General features: G+C 37.4%; 2 protein-coding genes across 2 annotated transcripts; one reads left to right on the top strand and one right to left on the bottom strand.

The window, feature by feature from the left end:
• Positions 1-205: 205 nt before the first annotated feature.
• LOC129620512 (olfactory receptor 4K2) lies at positions 206-1,162 on the bottom strand. The gene has a single exon (XM_055536326.1). The coding sequence runs from the start codon at positions 1,160-1,162 to the stop codon at positions 206-208; it is 957 nt and encodes a 318-aa protein (XP_055392301.1).
• Positions 1,163-13,865: 12,703 nt separating this feature from the next.
• On the top strand, positions 13,866-15,258 carry LOC129620511 (olfactory receptor 4K3). The gene has a single exon (XM_055536324.1). It carries the CDS (start codon positions 14,311-14,313, stop codon positions 15,256-15,258), a length of 948 nt encoding a protein of 315 aa, XP_055392299.1. The 5' UTR covers positions 13,866-14,310.
• The last annotated feature ends 3,789 nt before the right edge of the window (positions 15,259-19,047 follow it).

The following is a 19,047-nucleotide window of genomic DNA, read 5'->3' as shown; positions in this document are numbered from 1 at the left end:
GCTAACAGTGAGTGTCTACTTACAGCACTCACTTTGGACTTCATATTTAAAATATATGTATGAGGATAGTTTTAACATGAGCTTGTGATTTCACAAGTTTTGGCAATTTCAAGTTGATAATAACTTGAGAAATAAAAGCCTAACATGTGCTGTGTGCACAAAAAATGTGGCAATTAATACCCAGGAATAAAACTAGATGTTAAAACTAAAAATAATGCAATGGAATTGCCTTGTTAGAATTTAGAAGCTTATTCTTCAGTTTCCTCATGGCTGTTTTCACTTCCTGATTTCTCAAAGTATAGATTACTGGGTTCAGAATGGGAGTAAAGATGGTATAAAACACAGATAGAATCTTGTCTATCAGAAAACTGCTTAGTGGCCACATATAGATGAAGATGCAGGGCCCAAAGAACATGAAAACCACAATGAAATGAGCTGTGCAGGTAGAAAGAACCTTAGATGTTCCTTTTGAAGAATGATTTCTGATAGTAACCAAGACAATAACATAAGAACTGAATAGAAGAATAAAGCAGGACAAGGCAATGATGCCACTTGTTGAGATCATAAAGAGGCCCAGGACGTAAGTATTTACACATGCTAGTTGGAACACCACAGGAAGGTCACAGAAAAAGCTATCTACCTCATTGGGACCACAGAAGGGTAATGTGAGAGCAAATATGACCTGGCTCATTGAATGCATGACTCCTACAACCCAGGAAACCACCACAAGGGCAACACACATCTGGGGACTTATGATTGAAGTATAGTGGAGAGGCTTGCATATTGCAATATACCTATCAAAAGACATGGCCATTAGCAAAATAATCTCAGTGCCAGTAAAAAGGTGTAGAAAAAATATCTGGGTGATGCAACCATCAAAGGAGATGGTTTTGTGTCCACTGAGGTAGTCTGTAATCATCTTAGGGGTTGCAAAGGAAGCAAGAGACATATCAATGATGGAAAGGTTGGTGAGCAGGAAGTACATGGGGAAGTGCAGATGAGAGTCAGCTATCACTGTGATGACTATGAGGCTATTACCCACCATTGTTGCCACATAAAAGAGCGAAAACACCACAAGGAATAATGTCTGTAGTTTCCAGGATTTAGAGAGTCCTAGCAAAACAAAATCAGAAACTGTAGACTCGTTCACCAAATCCATCATCCTGACTGATAGTTGGAAACCTGCATCAAAGGAAAAGAAAAAAAGTTCAAGAGAAAATATGATTCTATTGAAGCAAAGGCTCTATTTCCCAGATTCATTTTCACAGACTTTGTTTCCTCTAGGAAAACTTATCTTTAGTATTCTTTCCACCTTCATCGGCTATATTAATTTGAAAGGTAAGATATTAGGGATCGTGGTGAAATACCACTTAAGTCATAGATGTTGAAAATAGCACTTTCCTTCCTAGTGCTGGTGGACAATCCAAATGAGATTAGCCTGTGTAATTTTAAAGATAAGAATTCACATTAAGGAGGCACTTACTCTGGGCTAACTGTGTATTAAACGCACACACACACACACACACACAGTTTTAGTCATTTAGAAACTCATCCATACTGAAAGTATGGATTTCCATAAGGTTATCCATAGTGAAAGAACATTAAAAATTATCTCGCATATAAGTGACATGGGCTCTTAAGCAACATTATGGACAGACTTAAGTTAACAGTTGCAAAACTTAAAAATATATAGAGAATCATTAACACATTTATGGATAAAATTCATCTGATTGAGACCTACCAGAAATACTAAGAAAATTAGTTTTGTTGATATTTACCCAAACTAAGGAGCTTTATAAAGTCAGCAAAAACAAGACTGGGAGCTGACTGTCAGCTCAGATCATAAACTACTTATTGGCAAATTCAGACTTAAACTGAAGAAAGTAGGGAAAACCACTAGACCATTCAGGTATGACCTAAATCAAATCCCTTATGATTATACAGTGGAAGCAAGAAATAGATTCAAGGGATTAGATCTGATAGACAGAGTGCTTGAAGAACTATGGACGGAGGTTCACGACATTGTATAGGAGGCAGTGATCAAGACCATCCCCAAGAAAAAGAAATGCAAAAGGCAAAATGGTTGTGTGAGGAGGCCTTATAAATAGCTGTGAAAAGAAGAGAAGCAAAAGGCAAAGAAAAAAAGGAAAGATATACTCATTTGAATGCAGAGTTCCAAAGAATAGCAAAGAGAGATAAGAAAGCCTTTCTTAGTGATCAATGCAAAGAAATAGAGGAAAACAACAGAATGGGAAAGACTAGGGATCTCTTCAAGAAAATTAGAGATACCGAGGGAACATTCCATGCAAAGACAGACACAATAAAGAACAGAAATCGTATGGACCTAACAGAAGTAGAAGTTATTAAGAAGATGTGGCAAGAATACACAGAAGAACAAAACAAAAAAAGATCTTCATGACCCAGATAATCATGATGGTATCATCACTCACCTAGAGCCAGACATCCTGGAATGTAAAGTCAAGTGAGCCTTAAGAAGCATTCTACGAACAAAGCTAGTGGAGGTGATGGAATTCCGGTTGAGCTATTTCAAATCCTGAAAGATGATGCTGTGAAAGTGCTGCACTCAATATGCCAGCAAATTTGGAACACTCAGCAGTGGCCACAAGACTTGAAAAGTCAGTTTTCATTCCAGTCCCAAAGAAAGGCAATGCCAAAGAATGTTCAAACTACCACACAATTGCACTCATCTCACACGCTAGCAAAGTAATGCTCAAAATTCTCCAAGCCAGGATTCAATAGTGCATGAACCATGAACTTCCAAATGTTCAAGCTGGATTTACAAAAGGCAGAGGAACCAGAGGTCAAATTGCCAACATTCGCTGGGTCATGCAAAAAGCAAGAGAGTTCCAGAAAAACATCATTTTTGTTTTATTGACTATGCCAAAGCCTTTGACTGTGTGGATCACAACAAACTGTGGAAAATTCTGAAAGAAATGGGAATACCAGACCACCTGACCTGCCTCTTGAGAAACCTATATGCAGATCAGGAAGCAACAGTTAGAACTGGACATGGAACAACAGACTGGTTCCAAATAGGGAAAGAAGTACATCAAGGCTGTATACTGTCACCCTGCTAATTTAACTTATATGCAGAGTACATCATGAGAAATACTGGACTGGATGAAGCACAAGCTGGAATCAAGATTGCTGGAAGAAACATCAATAATCTCAGATATGCAGAGGACCCCACCCTTATGGCAGAGAGCGAGGAAGAACTAAAGAGCCTCTTGATGAAAGTGAAAGAGGAGAATGAAAAGTTGGCTTAAAACTCAATATTCAGAAAACTAAGATCATGGCATCTGGTCCCATCACTTCATGGGAAGTAGATGGGGAAACAGTGGAAACAGTGTCAGACTTTATTTTTGGGGGCTCCAAAATCACTGCAGATGGTGACTGCAGCCATGAAATTAAAAGATGTTTACTTCTTGGAAGAAAAGTTATGACCAACCTAGACAGTATTTCAAAAAGCATAGACATTACTTTGTCAACAAAGGTCCATCTAGCCAAAGCTATGGTTTTTCCAGTAGTCATGTATGTGTATGAGAGTTGGACTATAAAGAAAGCTGAGCACCAAAGAACTGATGCTTTTGAACTGTGGTGTTGGAGAAGACTCTTGAGAGTCCCTTGGACTGCAAGGAGATCCAGCCAGTCCATCCTAAAGGAAATCAGGCCTGAATATTCATTGGAAGGACTGATGCAGCTGAAACTCCAATACTTTGGCCACCTTATTCGACGAACTTACTCATTTGAAAAGACCCTGATGCTGAGAAACATTGAAATCAGGAGGAGAAAGGGACAACAGAGGGTGAGATGGCATCACCAACACGATGTACATGAGTTTGAGCAAGCTCCTGGTGGTAATGAACAGGGAAGCCTGACATGCTGCAGTCTATGGGGTCACAAAGAGCGACTGAACTGAACTGAAGAAGACTGAGTATCAAGTATATTGCAATATAGCCATTACCCCAAAGAAAGGCATTTAACTGCTTCTCTATTTCTTTTTTTCCTTAAATAGGAGTATGTTCCTCCTACAAATATTTGTGATTACATGATTATATGACTTAAAATTTTACCTTGTCTTCTAAAGGATATGTCACATCACTTCTATGGGAATAAGCATTTAGGCTTAGTCCTACTTCTGTTTGAATTCTCCCTTCATATATGCCAACATACGCAAACGGTTTTAATGATCTAACCCTCCAGAATTAGAAGGTGGAGGTAGGAAAGACACAGGGAAAAAAATAAAAAAGAAAAGAGCACTTTTGCCTACCAGATCTATAGCAGAATCAGGGCTTTATGGTATACACAGTGTCGAGCAGGCTCTGACAGAAAATGTACAGGAGTTAGTTTTAAATATAAATAAATGACCTAGGTGAATCATTAGCTGTGTAGCAGCTGTAGATAAAATGAATGTTGTAGGGACTTGGGAATTGACCAAGAAATCATATTTCAATGGGATCTTTTGAACAACAAAAGTGGTATGATTTAGTTCACAACAGGAAGATACATTAATTTTCTCATGGGAATTTACAATGATTGTTTTTACCTGGACCTGAGAGAGTCAAGGGATGGAAGTTGGGAAAGGCAATATTTAGAAGGTAGAAGGAGATGTCAACAAATTTTAATTAGCACTCTTGATTATCTAACCTTGTTCTAGAGGCCATGGGAGAATAAAATCTAGGAACATGGCAACCCACTCCAGCATTCTTATTTCTGCTTTAAGTAATGTATAATTTTTTGGAGTTACTGAACACTCATAAATAAAAAAATTTGTGAAACAATGAAGTCAAGTATATCAAATTTTCAACCAATTCTTAGAGATAAAGAGTGAACTGGATTTTAGATAAGTGAAAAATTGTGGTGTGCGTAATCAATCAAGAAAATGTTCTTACAGAAGAAATATCATGAAGTTGACCTATAATGAAAACTAAAATTTTGTTTGGTAAGGGAAAAAAGTATGTGGGAAATAAAATAGTGGAGCTTATTTGCAGGAACAAGATATTCAGTTGGCAGTTTAGAAGAATAAGAATGCCACTCTAAAATAGGACTTGATATAAAAGAAGACAAAGGCTCATTGTAAGACTATAGCCAGAGTTATGGTTACTTGAAATCAATATTTTGTAAGGATTTATACAGATTATTTGAGAAGAAAGAATTTGAAGGCAGGAAATTATTAAGTTAAATAGGTATAGAGAGATCCCTTTGATTAAAGTATTAGCAATGTGTATGTTATTTGGATAAATAAAATAAGAATTCCAAGTAACTTATCATTAGGAGTTATTTATTAATTGAACAACTAGCTATCTTATTCTACTTAGTTCATCTCTTCAGAGACCCTCCATTGCTGTAAGAAGAGTATAATTCCCACTTTTTTTTTTTTTTTAACCAAAGCCTTGGAAACATGGTTTATTCATTCAACATAATATGGCAGAAGTTTTGTGCCATATGTGCCACATTTGAGCAGAAGCTTTAAGATTCAATGCATAATTCCCCTATTGCTTTTTATCCATCTTCTTGGGTCCAAGGATGAAGAGATGATGGGGACCAGACTCTGCTCATAAAAAGACACAATACTGTGAACAAGTTCGTTATCTCCTAATTGTTGTATACATTTAATATCATGCAATGGCACCCCACTCCAGTACTCTTGCCTAGAAAATCCCATGGATGGAGGAGCCTGGTGGGCTGCAGTCGATGGGGTCGCTAAGAGTCGGACACAACTGAGCGGCTTCACTTTCACTTCTCACTTTCATGCATTGGAGAAGGAAATGGCAACCCACTCCAGTGTTCTTGCCTGGAGAATTCCAGGGACAGGGGAGCCTGATGGACTGCCGTCTCTGGGGTTGCACAGAGTCGGACACGACTGAAGTGACTTAGCAGCAGCAGCAGTAGCAATCATTATCCCAGCAGGCTTAATTTGATTATAAAATTAATATGAAATTTCAAAGAACCTAAGGTCACCAAAACAATGTGAACAGAACAAATTTGTTAGGCTCACAAAATCTGTTTTCAGCACTTACTATAAAGCTATAGTAATCATTAGAGTATTGTGTTTGTCTAAAAAATAGATGCATGGAACAGAATGGAAAGTCCAGAAGAATTTCACATATGTGATAACTGATTTTCAAAGCAAGTGCCAAAATCATTCAATAGGAAAGAAGAACCCTTTTAACAAAGGATTATTTAACAATTGTTCTTTGTTATTGGATATCTGTATGGAAAGGGGCTTCCCAGTGTCTCAGTGATAAAGGACCTGCCTGCAATGCAAGAGACACAGGAAATGCGGATTGGATGCCTGGGTCGGGAAGATCCCCTGGAGGAGGGCATACCAACCCACTCCAGCATTCTTGCCTAAAGAATCCCATGGACAGAGGAGCCTGGTGGGTTACAGTCTATAGGGTTGCAAAGAGTCGGACATGACTGAAGAAATTAAGCACGCATGCACATCTATATGGAAAATAAGTACATAACTTCAATCCTAGTCTGTAACCTTATGCAAAAACTATTTTTAAAATTAATAAGAAAAAATTTCAATAGGGGAAAAATTGGCTAAAAAAAAACACTAAATAGGTAATTCCTAGAATAAATTACACCTAATAACAAATAAACCTATGAGAAATATTTAACCTCATTAATAGCCAGGGAACTGCATATTAAAATAAAAATCAATGCCATTTTTGCTCATCAAATTGATCAAAATTTAGAAGAATATTTAAGGATATTTTGTATCATGGGTGGGGCTTCCCAGGTGGTGCTAGTGGTAAAGAACCTACCTGCCAATACAGGTGACATAAGAGATGGGGATTTGATCTCTGGGTGGGGAAGATCCCCTGAAGGAGGGCACGGCAACCCACTTCAGTATTCTTGCCTGGAGAATCCCCATGGACAGAAGATCCTGGCAGACTATAGTCCATAGGATCACAAAGAGCCAGATATGACTGAAGTGACTTAGCACACATGCATATCATTGATGAATGTATAAACTGCAGTGTTAAAAACAAACAAACCCAATATCTTGGCAATAACTGCTAAAATTAAAATATAATTTTCTTCAATGTCATTTGACTCATAAATCTTTCTTTTGAGAATCAATTCATGGAAATAAAAGCAGTGATCCTTTAAACTATGACAAAAATATTTATTTTAGCAGAGTAAGCAGTGGGAAAAATAAGAGAAAAAAATCGAATTACCTATTAGTAACGGAATTATATAAATTACAGAATACCCTTACATTAAAAAATACAGCTGTCATGAAAAGAAATATTTGAATTTGAATACACCACAATGTCTACAATAAACCATCAAATGAAAAGCAAACTGGTTGGTCATGTGTATTATGTGATCTTAATTTTGTAAAAATCAAACAATAACAGAGTAGACTAACACTGACTACATCAGGGATTGAGAATAAAGAAGTAGTTGAAGCATTTCCTTCTTTATATGTATTTGGATATTTTTCACGTCTTACTAATTTTGTTTGCTGTAAAATACATATAATATAAAACTTATCTTTAGTGATATTTAGTATATTCAGAGTATTGTGCAACTATCACCACCATCTAGTTCCAGAACATTTTTTTGTCAATGACTGGCACTATCCCCTTACATGTTCCAGAACATTTTATCCAAAAGGAAAGCCTGTATTTATTGAGCAAACACTCCCAAATCTCCTTTCCCCAAGCCCTTACAATCAGTAATCTGTTTTCTGTATGTGTTTGTCTATTCCTGACATTTCATACAAATGGAATAATATAATATGCAGCCTTTTGTGTCAAAATCCTGTACATAAATATTTGTAGTAGCACTATTCACAATAGTCAAAATGTGGAAACATCTATAAACTGATAAATGAATAAACAAAATGTAGGATAGCCATACAATGGAATACTATTTGGCCATTAAATGGAATGAGGTATAAAACAGTGATCCATGTACAGCCTGAATGAACCTTGAAAACATTGCAAGAAGTTACATGTCTTACTCTTGAAACTACAGTTGACCCTTGAACAACATGGGGGTTAGGAGTAAGAAGCCAAAAATTTGTCTGTAACTTGATAGTAAGCCCTCTGGGTCCACCATTCCACATCCATGGATTCAACTAACCTCGAATCGTGTAGTGTTCTCATATTTACTACTGAAAAAAATCCACATATAAATGGACTTGGACAGTTCAAATCTGTGTTGTTCAAGGTTCAACTATGTAACTATGTGAGTGTGTGTGTGTGTGTATAAAGTAATGTATATTGGAGATGAACAGACTGAAAAAACATCTCTTCCAGAATATTTAAGAGAAGTGGGACACAGGCAAATCTCTGCCTCCAATATTGGAGAGAAATGCAGGCAATATAGGAGTCACCAGTTATAAGAGCAAAGACTCTTAGATAGAAATGCCCAGGGAACCAGTACAGGGTGGGAAAATTTGAACTGTAATTGACTAATTGTGGAGGCTCAGTATGGACAACTTTGAGTGTTAAAAACTAGAGGACCTAGTCATATGAGCAAAATTTTATATTATTTATCTCCAAGAGTTAGACTAGATTCTCACAATATATCAGAGAAAAATCCCCTCCAGCTTCCAGCAGAGGGGGAGAGAGAAAAGAATCATTTTGAAATATGTCAGAGCACACACACACACACACATTAACAATGCCTGCCCTAGGGAAAACTATTTAACCAGAGCCTAACCTGATAGGATATTATCAGAACCCAGCTGACCTAGAGGATGGGGAGTACCCCATCTCTAGTCAGCTTTGGCCTTCCAAATGGGAGAAAGGAAAATCCCAACTCTAGCTCACTCTAGACATTCTATCCCACCCAAGCAAGTAGGGGAAAAAAAAAGAAAGAGAAACACTTATGAAGTTCCCTCAGAAGTACAGGTTTACTGAAACTCTGAGACCTAATCATGGGTCTATTGAAAGCTTCCCCTCACCCCTGCATTTCACTACCACATTATTTAAGGCCTGTTTATGGTAGCTCCTTTTACCCAGGTTTGACCATCCAAGAAAAAAAAATTACAAAGCATATCAAAATCAAAACAAAAAAAGAGAAAAACCCACAGTTTGAAGAGGCAGAGTAAGCATCAGAACCATCAGAATGTATGGGATCAGAATTCCATACATTGGGAATATTGGAATTACCAGAATGGGAATTTAAAACAAATGTTATGAACATGATAATGAATAAAGTAGACAACATGCAAGAAGAGATGAACAATGTAAGCAAAGAGATGGAAATCCTAAGAAAGCACCAAAAGGGTAATGCAATAGATCCAAAACACTGAAACAAATGAAGAATGCCTCTGATGGGCTCATTGGTACCCTGGATGTGGCTGAAGAAAGAACATGGGAGCTTGAGGATACCTCAAATATTAATAGAAACCTTCAAAATTGAAAAGTAAAGAGAACAAAGTCTGAAAAAAGAAAAGAGAGAGAATATCCAAAGTCTGTGAGACTGCTACAAAATGTATAACATACGTGTGGTGAGAATTTCAGAAGAGAGAATGGAACAGAAGAAACATCTGAAACGATAATGAACCTAACCATAGTCAAAGAGCATTCCCTGCCCCAGGGAAACTGCCCCAGAAGTATTTTAGAATAGCCATGCGCCAAGTCCCACTATGTGCCTTTTGTTTCTCTTCTTTTTTAATTGATGTGTCTGTTACAATTAACTGATCAGAGTCTCATCATTGTAGGTTGGGTGTGTGGAGAGTAGAATAGATGATGTCTTTTGATTCATATGAAGAAGATCTCACCCAAGGAACCACCCACACACACATACACATGTATATATGTGGAGCTGGTGCAGAAGAAAAGACCCTGGACTTCTAGCCAAATGGTAGAGAATTTGGGAGTCTTGAAATTTAGTGGGCATATTTTCCATGCAGGAAGTCTGTAACTAATTGTAACCAGAGAGTGAACAGAGATAGATTGGAAATCACAAGAATATATTACATCTTCTTCAAATAAAAACTGGACATTTTTCCAACCCCATGGATCTTGGCTGGCCATGAAAATTGCTTTGCGCAATAAAATTTGGTTACAGGGTTGTGTGAGCTCCAGAGACCTGTGTGAGTTAGCAGGGTTCCAGTTTTCATTCCACTGTGCTGGGATACAGTTCCTGTGTAAAGAAGTTCAAACTATAGTAAGTTTCCAAGCTGTTAGATTTTTATCTGATATAAATTATTTGCATATGATAGCTGATAAACAGTATCTCAGTGTAATTTAACAGCTTTTTCTTTTTTTTGGCTGCACCATGTAGCTTATGTGAACTTAGTTCCTCAACCAGGGATCAAACTCTGGGCCCACTACAGTGAAAGCACCAAGTCCTAACCGCTGACCCACCAGGGAATTCCCTAATACATTGTCTTATTAAAGTTTGAACATCTTTTATAGAGCTTGTACCTATTTGCATCATGCAAAATGCCAAGCTGGAATCAAGATTTCTGGGAGAAATATAGTAACCTCAGATATGCAGATGACACCACCCTTACAGCAGAAAGTGAAGAGAAACTAAAGAGCCTCTTGATGAAGGTGAAACAGGAGAGTAAAAAGCTGGCTTAAAACTCAGCATTCAAAAAACTAGCATCATGGCATCCAGTCCCATCACTTAATGGCAAATAGTTGGGGAAACAATGGAAACAGTGACAGACTTTATTTTCTTTGGCTCCAAAATCAGTGCAGACGGTGACTGCAGCCATGAAATTAAAAGACACTTGCTCCTTGGAAGAAAAGCTATGACAAACCTAAGCAGTCTTTTAAAAAACAGAGACATCACTTTGCTGACAAAGGTCCATATAGTCAAAGTTATGGTTTTTCCAGTAGTAATGTACAGATGTGAGTGTTGGACCATAAAGAAGGCTGAGAGCCAAAGAACTGATGCTTTCGAACTGTGGTGTTGGAGAAGACTCTTGAGAGTCCCTTAGACAGCAAGGAGATCAAAACAGTCAATCCTAAAGGAAATCAACCCTGAATATTCATTGGAAGTACTGATGCTGAAGCTCCAATACTTTAACCACCTGATGCAAAGAGCCAACTCATTGGAAAAACCCTGATGCTGGGAAAGATTGAAGGCAGGAGGAGAAGGGGGCAACAGAAGGTGAGATGGTTGGATGGCATTACTGACTCAATGGGCATGACTCTGAACAAACTCTGGGAGATAGTGAAACACAGAGAAGCCTGGCATACTGCAGTCCAAAGGGCCGCAAAGAGTCGGACACAACTTAGCGACTGAACAACAACAACATATTTGCACATCTTTTTCCATTTCTCTGCATGGTTGCTGGTCTTTTTACTCGCTCATTAGCTCTTTATGTATTAATTTATCATTGCTTCATCCTTAAAGGTTAGATTTTTTTTCTTAGATTTTTTTCTAAGTATTCATTTGTGTCAGCTATGCTTTTGCGTTTCTGCTGTGAAAACATATATAATCAAAATATTCAATTTTCCCTAATTATTAATGAATTTTGAGTCATAGTTGGGAATGATTTCCTCCCCTAGATATAAAAAGAAAATCAGGTTTTACAAATAAATATGCGTCCAATTTTGAATAGTGGTAGGTAAAGTATAAGGAATTAATGTAGTTCTTTTCCAGGTGGCTATCCAGCTATCTCAAAATCCCTTGTTAAAAAGCACTAATTACCCCCTACTCATTTTAGAAACTTCATTCTTTATATACTTTATTTCCATGTGTAATTAAGTCTATTCCTTGGTTTTTAATTTTGTTTTTCTAATTGTTTTTATATTAATTCATCAATATCAAATTGTTTTATTTATGGCATCTTTATAGCATGATTTAATGCACTCTAGAACTCATCCTCTCCCATTGCTCTACTTTTTAAAATGTTTCCCTGGCTCCTCTTGCATGTTTGCATTTTATTTTTCCAAAAGAATTTTGTAGTCAATTTATCTAGATCAAAGAGGCCAGTGTGATTTATATTTAAATTGCATTAACTCAGATTCATGTTGATATATGGCAAAACCAATACAATATTGTAAAGTAAAAAAAAAAATGCATTAACTCTATAAATTCATTTGAGATGAACTGACATCTTTATGATGTATATTCTAATTCAAGATCATGGTATATGTTTCCATTTGTCCAAGTCTATTCAGGTCTTGTAGGAGGGCTTTAAACTTTTCCTCACATAGGTTCTGAACATTTCCTTTAAGAGTATGAATTTTTCTGATCTCAAACAGGGAAACACATTCTCATTTATTTTTCAATGAACTGAGAGATAACATTTGTAGCCCCCAAGCCAAATAATAGATCCTATTTGTCTTATCTTTGTTGTGGCCCAAGATAAAGATCATCCCTTACATCTTTCCCATCATTTCCACTCCATGTACATAGAGCACTTAAGAATAATAATGACACTTTATGATCCATCTTTAACTCTGGACAAAACATGTTGAATGTTCTAATAATTCCCATTGGAACTTGAACATGTGTTAGTTCCCCCAGGGAGTAGCTGGTTCTTTTCATGCCATGATATTGAATCCATTCATATCAATACAGATGTTATAAATACACATGTCTCAAAGATTGTTGAGACTCTTTTATCCAGAAATTAGGCAGAGGATTGATCTGAGGTCGCTCTGGAGTGGTCGTCACTGCTTTCAGGGACTAGTTGAGTACTGGAAGGTTAATATGTCTGTGGAAAAGATCCTAAAACCATCTAGATCAACCCACTTCATCATTATCATATGAAGAATCAGAGGTACCTGTTAATGCAGTGGATTATCTAATCTTACATATCTAGGACAAGATTTGATCCACATTTTCTCAGTCCCAGTTCACTACTCTTTCTGCTACACCAATTTAAGTGTAAGCTGTGCTGGAGCAACCTTTTCAATATCAGGTATGTGAGTGCAGAATCAAACCTAGTTTCTGAAAAGGTTAAGTCAGAACAATGTGGAATTAGAGAAAGGGCACCTAACATCAAAACGAAAAGTCAAGAGTATGAGTACTTGCATGTGTAGATTGGCTTAGTCTTGGAGCAATTTATTTAGAATACATACTTACAGCAGAGTTTTGAGAAAGAAGAGAAGAGAAAAACTTGGTTTGAAGACAAGATGAAAGGGCTTTGATGTGAATTCTAGGTATACATCATTTCAATTGACTTTCAGTGTAAAGTCTTCTTAGATCTCAGTGAGGATTTCCCTAGGCAGTTTAGTTTTAATGTTTACAGCATGTTGTTTTACATAACTTCTAAGAGTTGGGCACTAATGAGCAACTTTACTTTCACTTTTCACTTTCCTGCATTGGAGAAGGAAATGGCAACCCACTCCAGTGTTCTTGCCTGGAGAATCCCAGGGACAGAGGAGCCTAGTGGGCTGCCGTCTATGGGGTCGCACAGAGTCGGACACGACTAAAGCGACTTAGCAGCAGGCTCCCCATTATCTTTCTCTGTCTCTACATGAATCTGTTTCCTAATTTTTCTAAGTGAACTCTAGAAATAGGAAGTTTCCTGCTGCAACCGCTTTGGTGAAAATATATAAAATCCAGCAGTTAAAAAATATCTGCCTTCAGGCAGCAGAGTGTTTAACAGAGATTTTATATTTAACATATACTTGGAAATATATTAAGGCTTCAGGCTTTAACCATATCATGTTCATGAGCCTTTGAGGTGTATGGCATTGGCGGCATTTCTATGGATCATACATGCCTGCATAACTGAAATGGAAAACTAAGAGTAAGAGGCTATCTCATTTGTATTCTGAACCATGGCTAATAGCAAATTTAAACAGACTGTTTCTCTGTATCCATTTTTTTCAGGTTGTATTCCCTTACCCCACTCATTGCAAGAAACCAGTGCCTACCCTCCTTTGCATCATTGTGTTCCCACTAATAATCAATCATAATTCTCAAACATTGTTCACTCCAGTCTTTCTCTGGCATCATGATGTTTTGCAAATGTTTGCCATTCCTTTCCCATTCAAAACTTGGCATCTACCTGTGAGATTTTTTTTAAGTGTTTCACAAACTAAGGAGTAATATTCAAATAATTGAATTTTTATTTATTTTATAAAGATTGGCATCATACTTTAAGCAAATTGCAAAATCATAAGAATTAACCTGAACTGATACTTTAATTAGTTAGTTAAAATATCTAGAAAGGTCATGGGGACATATTTGAGCAATGTGAACAGAAGAATGATACAACAGAAAACTATTATCAGGAAAACCCTATGTTGTTTCATGCAGAAAAATCTCACTTTATGTTTAATCACTGTATTTTTCCTCATTCTCCTCCATTTGGAAGTGCCAGAGTCCTTCCTGAAATCAAACTAAATGGCCTGGAATAATCAGTCAGTCATAACTGAATTCATACTACAGGGTCTTTCCAGTTCTTGGGAACTCCAGATGGTCTATTTCCTGTTTTTCTCTGTAATCTATGCAGCCACTGTGCTGGGGAACCTCCTCATTGTGCTCACCATTGTATCAGAGCCACGCCTGCACTCCCCCATGTACTTTCTGCTGGGCAACCTCTCCTTCATTGACATGTCTCTGGCCTCATTTGCCACTCCCAAAATGATTGCAGATTTCTTCAGGGAGCCCAAAGTCATCTCTTTTGAAGGCTGCATCACCCAGATATTCTTCCTGCATCTCTTAGGGGGTGTTGAGATTGTGCTGCTGATATCCATGTCTTTTGATAGGTACGTGGCTATTTGTAAGCCTTTACGCTATTTAACCATCATGAACCGGAGAGTGTGCCTTGGGCTTGTGACACTTTTCTGGATTGTTGGCATCTTCCATGCTATGAGTCAGCTAGCATTTACTGTGAATCTGCCCTTCTGTGGGCCCAATGAAGTGGACAGTTTCTTTTGTGATCTTCCCTTAGTGATCAAACTTGCCTGCGTAGACACATATATTCTCGGAGTGTTCATGATCTCAACCAGCGGCATGATTGCCCTAGTGTGCTTCATTCTCTTGGTGATTTCCTACTCTGTCATCTTGGTCACTGTTAGGCAGCATTCTTCTGGTGGGTCCTCCAAAGCTCTCTCCACCTGCAGTGCCCACTTCACTGTTGTGACCCTTTTCTTTGGTCCATGCATTTTCATTTACGTGTGGCCTTTCACAAATTTCCCAATAGACAAAGTTCTCTCAGTATTTTATACCATTTTCACTCCCCTCTTAAATCCAGTAATCTATACTCTTAGAAATAAGGATGTCAAGGATTCCATGAGAAAACTTAGCAGTCGTGTCTTAAAGTCTAGCAAGACTGATCATAGCCCTTGATTTGCTTTTGCTCATACAAAAATGAGCATTTATCCCCCTCTCTTTGTTGGTTAACAATGCCATGCTAGTGCAAGAAATCATATGGCTCATGGCAGAACTATTTTCATCATCAGTCTCCGCAGTTACTGAGTTTTGGTCATATTAAGAGTTCCTCACATAGCATAATATTTACAGTGGAACATTATCAAACCAATATCCAAAATTTTACCTCACAAGGACTCACTTTTTATAATATTCAACTCTTGTCAGATGTAGGCATTTATTTGAGTATTAAGACATTCACATGTTTTAGGAAAGAGTGGATTTCCTTCCAGACTCTTATGATTAAGAAAAGGAGCAAATGTGAAGGTACCAACACTTGTACACTGAAGCAACAGTGGAATTCCTTATTGTTGATGAATAATACATTTTAGTTCAAAGGTCAGAAAAAATACTGCAGTTTCTTGGTAAGTGAAGATGTTTGCTATTTAATATTTTGTAACCTATCTTCAATAAGAATAAGAATGTTCTTTATTTCAGTCCCTATGTCCTCTAGTGTGGATTAAACCATTTTAAAACAGTACAGTAAACACTAAGAAAATTCTTACAGTCATATTCATATAGAAAGATTCTGGAGTCATATGTACCAAATCCCATCCACATTTCTGATCTACAGAAGATGAAACTAAGATCCAAGGACATGATAACTTTTCAAGGTCATGTTTTTTAATGCAGAATTTAGATCACTCAGGTTTCCCTGGTGGTTCAGTAGGTGAACAATCTGCCTGCACTGCAAGAGACCTGGGTTCGATCACTGGGTCAGGAAGATCCCCTGGAGAAGGAAATGGCAACTCATTCCAGTATTCGTGCTGGGGAAAACCCATGACAGAGGAACCTGGCAGGCTACAGTCCATAGGGTCGTGAGAAGTCAGACACGACTGACCCACTAACACTTTCATTTTCTTTCTTTAGATCATTCACCTACAAACCGTTTGTTTCCTGACCAGTAAGCTATTTCGGTGCCGTTATATTTACTGTATCATTTTGTAATCAAATGCAATAATGTAAACATTAAGGTCCTAAAAGATCTGAGCCATTTTCCTTATGCTTAAACACAGTATTTGACTTAAGAAATCTATGAAACAATGCTCCTTCAACTTAGATGATATATCTAATAACTAGAGACATCAGAACATAGAAATAACCTAGTAATATCTATTCATTTTACTGATGATTAAACTGAGAATCAGGAGAGGGCAATGGCAACCCATTCCAGTACTCTTGCCTGGAAAATCCCATGGATGGAGGAGCCTGGTAGGCTGCAGTCCATGGGGTCGCTAAGGGTCGGACATGACTGAGCGACTTCACTTTCACTTTTCACTTTCACGCATTGGAGAAGGAAATGGCAACCCACTCCAGTGTTCTTGCCTGGAGAATCCCAGGGACGGGGGAGCCTGGTGGGCTGCTGTCTATGGGGTCGCACAGAGTCGGACACGACTGAAGTGACTTAGCAAACTGAGAATCAGGAAATTATTTTCCCAAGTTTTTATACCTTTAAGATGATAGAGTCCTACCAAGAAAGTGCCTCTTCTCTTTATGTCTCTCTTCTTCTCTATCAATTGGACAACAGCTAAATTACCTTTAAGAGCAATTTGGCTATTGTCATTCTGAGAGTTATACATAGGAAAAATTTTAATGCTTAAAAGTAAATACTTGCAACCATTTATAGTTTGTTTTCCAATTATCCAGTTGGCTTGCATTGTCAAAATTTGCCTAATATTGTATGTAATATTATATAGCTTGGGTTTAGATAAGGACAGATGTATATATTGATTGATAGATAAATAGATTGTAAAGAGTTGAATATAAAGGTAAATAGATTATTAGGTGAATGGATGGGCAAATAGATGGATATGTGTGTATGGGTGGGTAGATGTGTAGCAAGATATAGATGGATGCTTACAATAATGAAGAAGTGAATCTAGAGCTTAATATATTGACTCAAGTTTCTGTGTCTGTATGTTGAATATATACAACTATAAATTGCAATCATGTTACTTTTTAAAAAATTATTTGAAAAGTTATTGGACCTGATAGAATTCAAAAGATATATTCTTACATATGTTTCTTATGATGAAGTAGAAACAATTTATGAATAGGCTTAATGTCACTGGGGAAATGGACTAATGAATTATGTTAGTGAAAAAAATATTTTTAAAGCCCTGTAAATATTTTCTATGAACATTATAAATCTGTCTTCCCACCTTCTCAACTCTGTTAGTTAGACCAAGTCTGCAAGTTGGATGAATATTCATATTTTGTTCTAATCAATAGCATATGGTTGGCTAACCAGAGTAAGGAATGCTCCATTATTTTTTTTTTTTTTTGCCCAGGCTATGAATTTTGTTTTCCAGTTTAGCATCCTAACATGCACACTGCTAGAATTATAGCCAAATAAATGTCATAGATTCCATTACATGAAACTTTGCATGTGCTCTAGAGTAAGACCCCAAGCATTAGGAGTGCTACACGGAATATTAGCCCCAAAGACAAAATCTAGATAGTGGGCATAAGCACCAACCTAAGGAAGTAAGAGTAAAGAACGATCCCAGTCCCCATTCTAAGCTCTCCACTGATGGTGCCTTCTCCCTCCTTGTCTCATATTTTCTATCACCAAATAGCTTTCTGAGGTGCTCTTCAATCTTTCAGTCTCATGACCATAGAGAAGAAGCCTAACACTTAGTCCCAGTGCTGCTGCTAAGTCGCTTCAGTCATGTCCAACTCTGTGCGACCCCATAGACGGCAGCTCACCAGGCTCCCCTGTCCCTGGGATTCTCCAGGCAAGAACACTGGAGTGGGTTGCCATTTCCTTCTCCAATGCATGACAGTGAAAAGTGAACGTTAAGTCGTTCAGTCATGTCCGACTCTTCGCGACCCCATAGCCTGCAGCCTACCAGGCTCCTCTGTCCATGGGATTTTCCAGGCAAGAGTACTGGAGTGGGGTGCCATTGCCTTCTCTGATAGCTCACTGTAAAAGATCAACCTAGCAAATGATTTCCAGAAATATTGAACCCTAATGTATGATTCTGTCTTCACCTCCAAGAGTCATTAGCCTGATTAAAATTGTCTATGGTGTTGTTCTATAGAGTCATGAAATGTGACTTTTTGCTCCTCTTATTTAATTAATTGGATTTCCTATTGTCTATTTACTTCTATTGAGCTTAAACTATTTCACATGTTCATTTCCAATTAGAGTCTAATAAATGAAATCAGGAGTAAATGTATTTTGAAATGTCAAAATACTTAATATTGTTCAAAAAAATTAAATGTATACATAAAACAAAATTGAGATTTGTGTTAGATTGGATGAGTGTCAAGCCATGAGCCATCAGCACCAAACTAGTTTCTTGGTCTCAAAATCCCTTTAGATGTGTTTTTCTCCCAGCAGAAAAGCCACTGCTATTCAAAAGCCACACTTTATAGTATTACTGTCAGAATATAAGCAGACAAAATAGCATGTGAAAACAACTCAACAGAATAGAGTCTGGAACACTGGAGAAAAAGAAAAGTTAGTGTTCAAGAGTGAGAGGAATGCAAAATGGAACTGAAGACATAATCAGGATCCAGATGATTCATATCCTACTATACACTTTAATTGTTGTATATTCCCCAACCACATTGGTTTTTCTTCTGTAACCCATTTAATGAAGCCTGTTATATTATAAGCTTTTGGGAATAAATATTTGAGAATAAATTCATATATTTGATCTTCATAAACAGTGTGATAACAATGTCAAAATCAACATCACC

This window comes from Bubalus kerabau, chromosome 10 (genome assembly GCF_029407905.1).
Source record: "Bubalus kerabau isolate K-KA32 ecotype Philippines breed swamp buffalo chromosome 10, PCC_UOA_SB_1v2, whole genome shotgun sequence".
NCBI lineage: Eukaryota > Metazoa > Chordata > Mammalia > Artiodactyla > Bovidae > Bubalus > Bubalus kerabau.
Note: the sequence above shows the minus strand (reverse complement) of the source record. Positions and strands in the feature narration are given on the sequence as shown.

What these genes read in the sequence shown, in the direction of transcription:
- LOC129620512 (XM_055536326.1), bottom strand. Translation starts at nt 1,162, where the DNA reads ATGATGGATTTGGTGAACGAGTCTACAGTTTCTGATTTTGTTTTGCTA.
- LOC129620511 (XM_055536324.1), top strand. Translation starts at nt 14,311, where the DNA reads ATGGCCTGGAATAATCAGTCAGTCATAACTGAATTCATACTACAGGGT.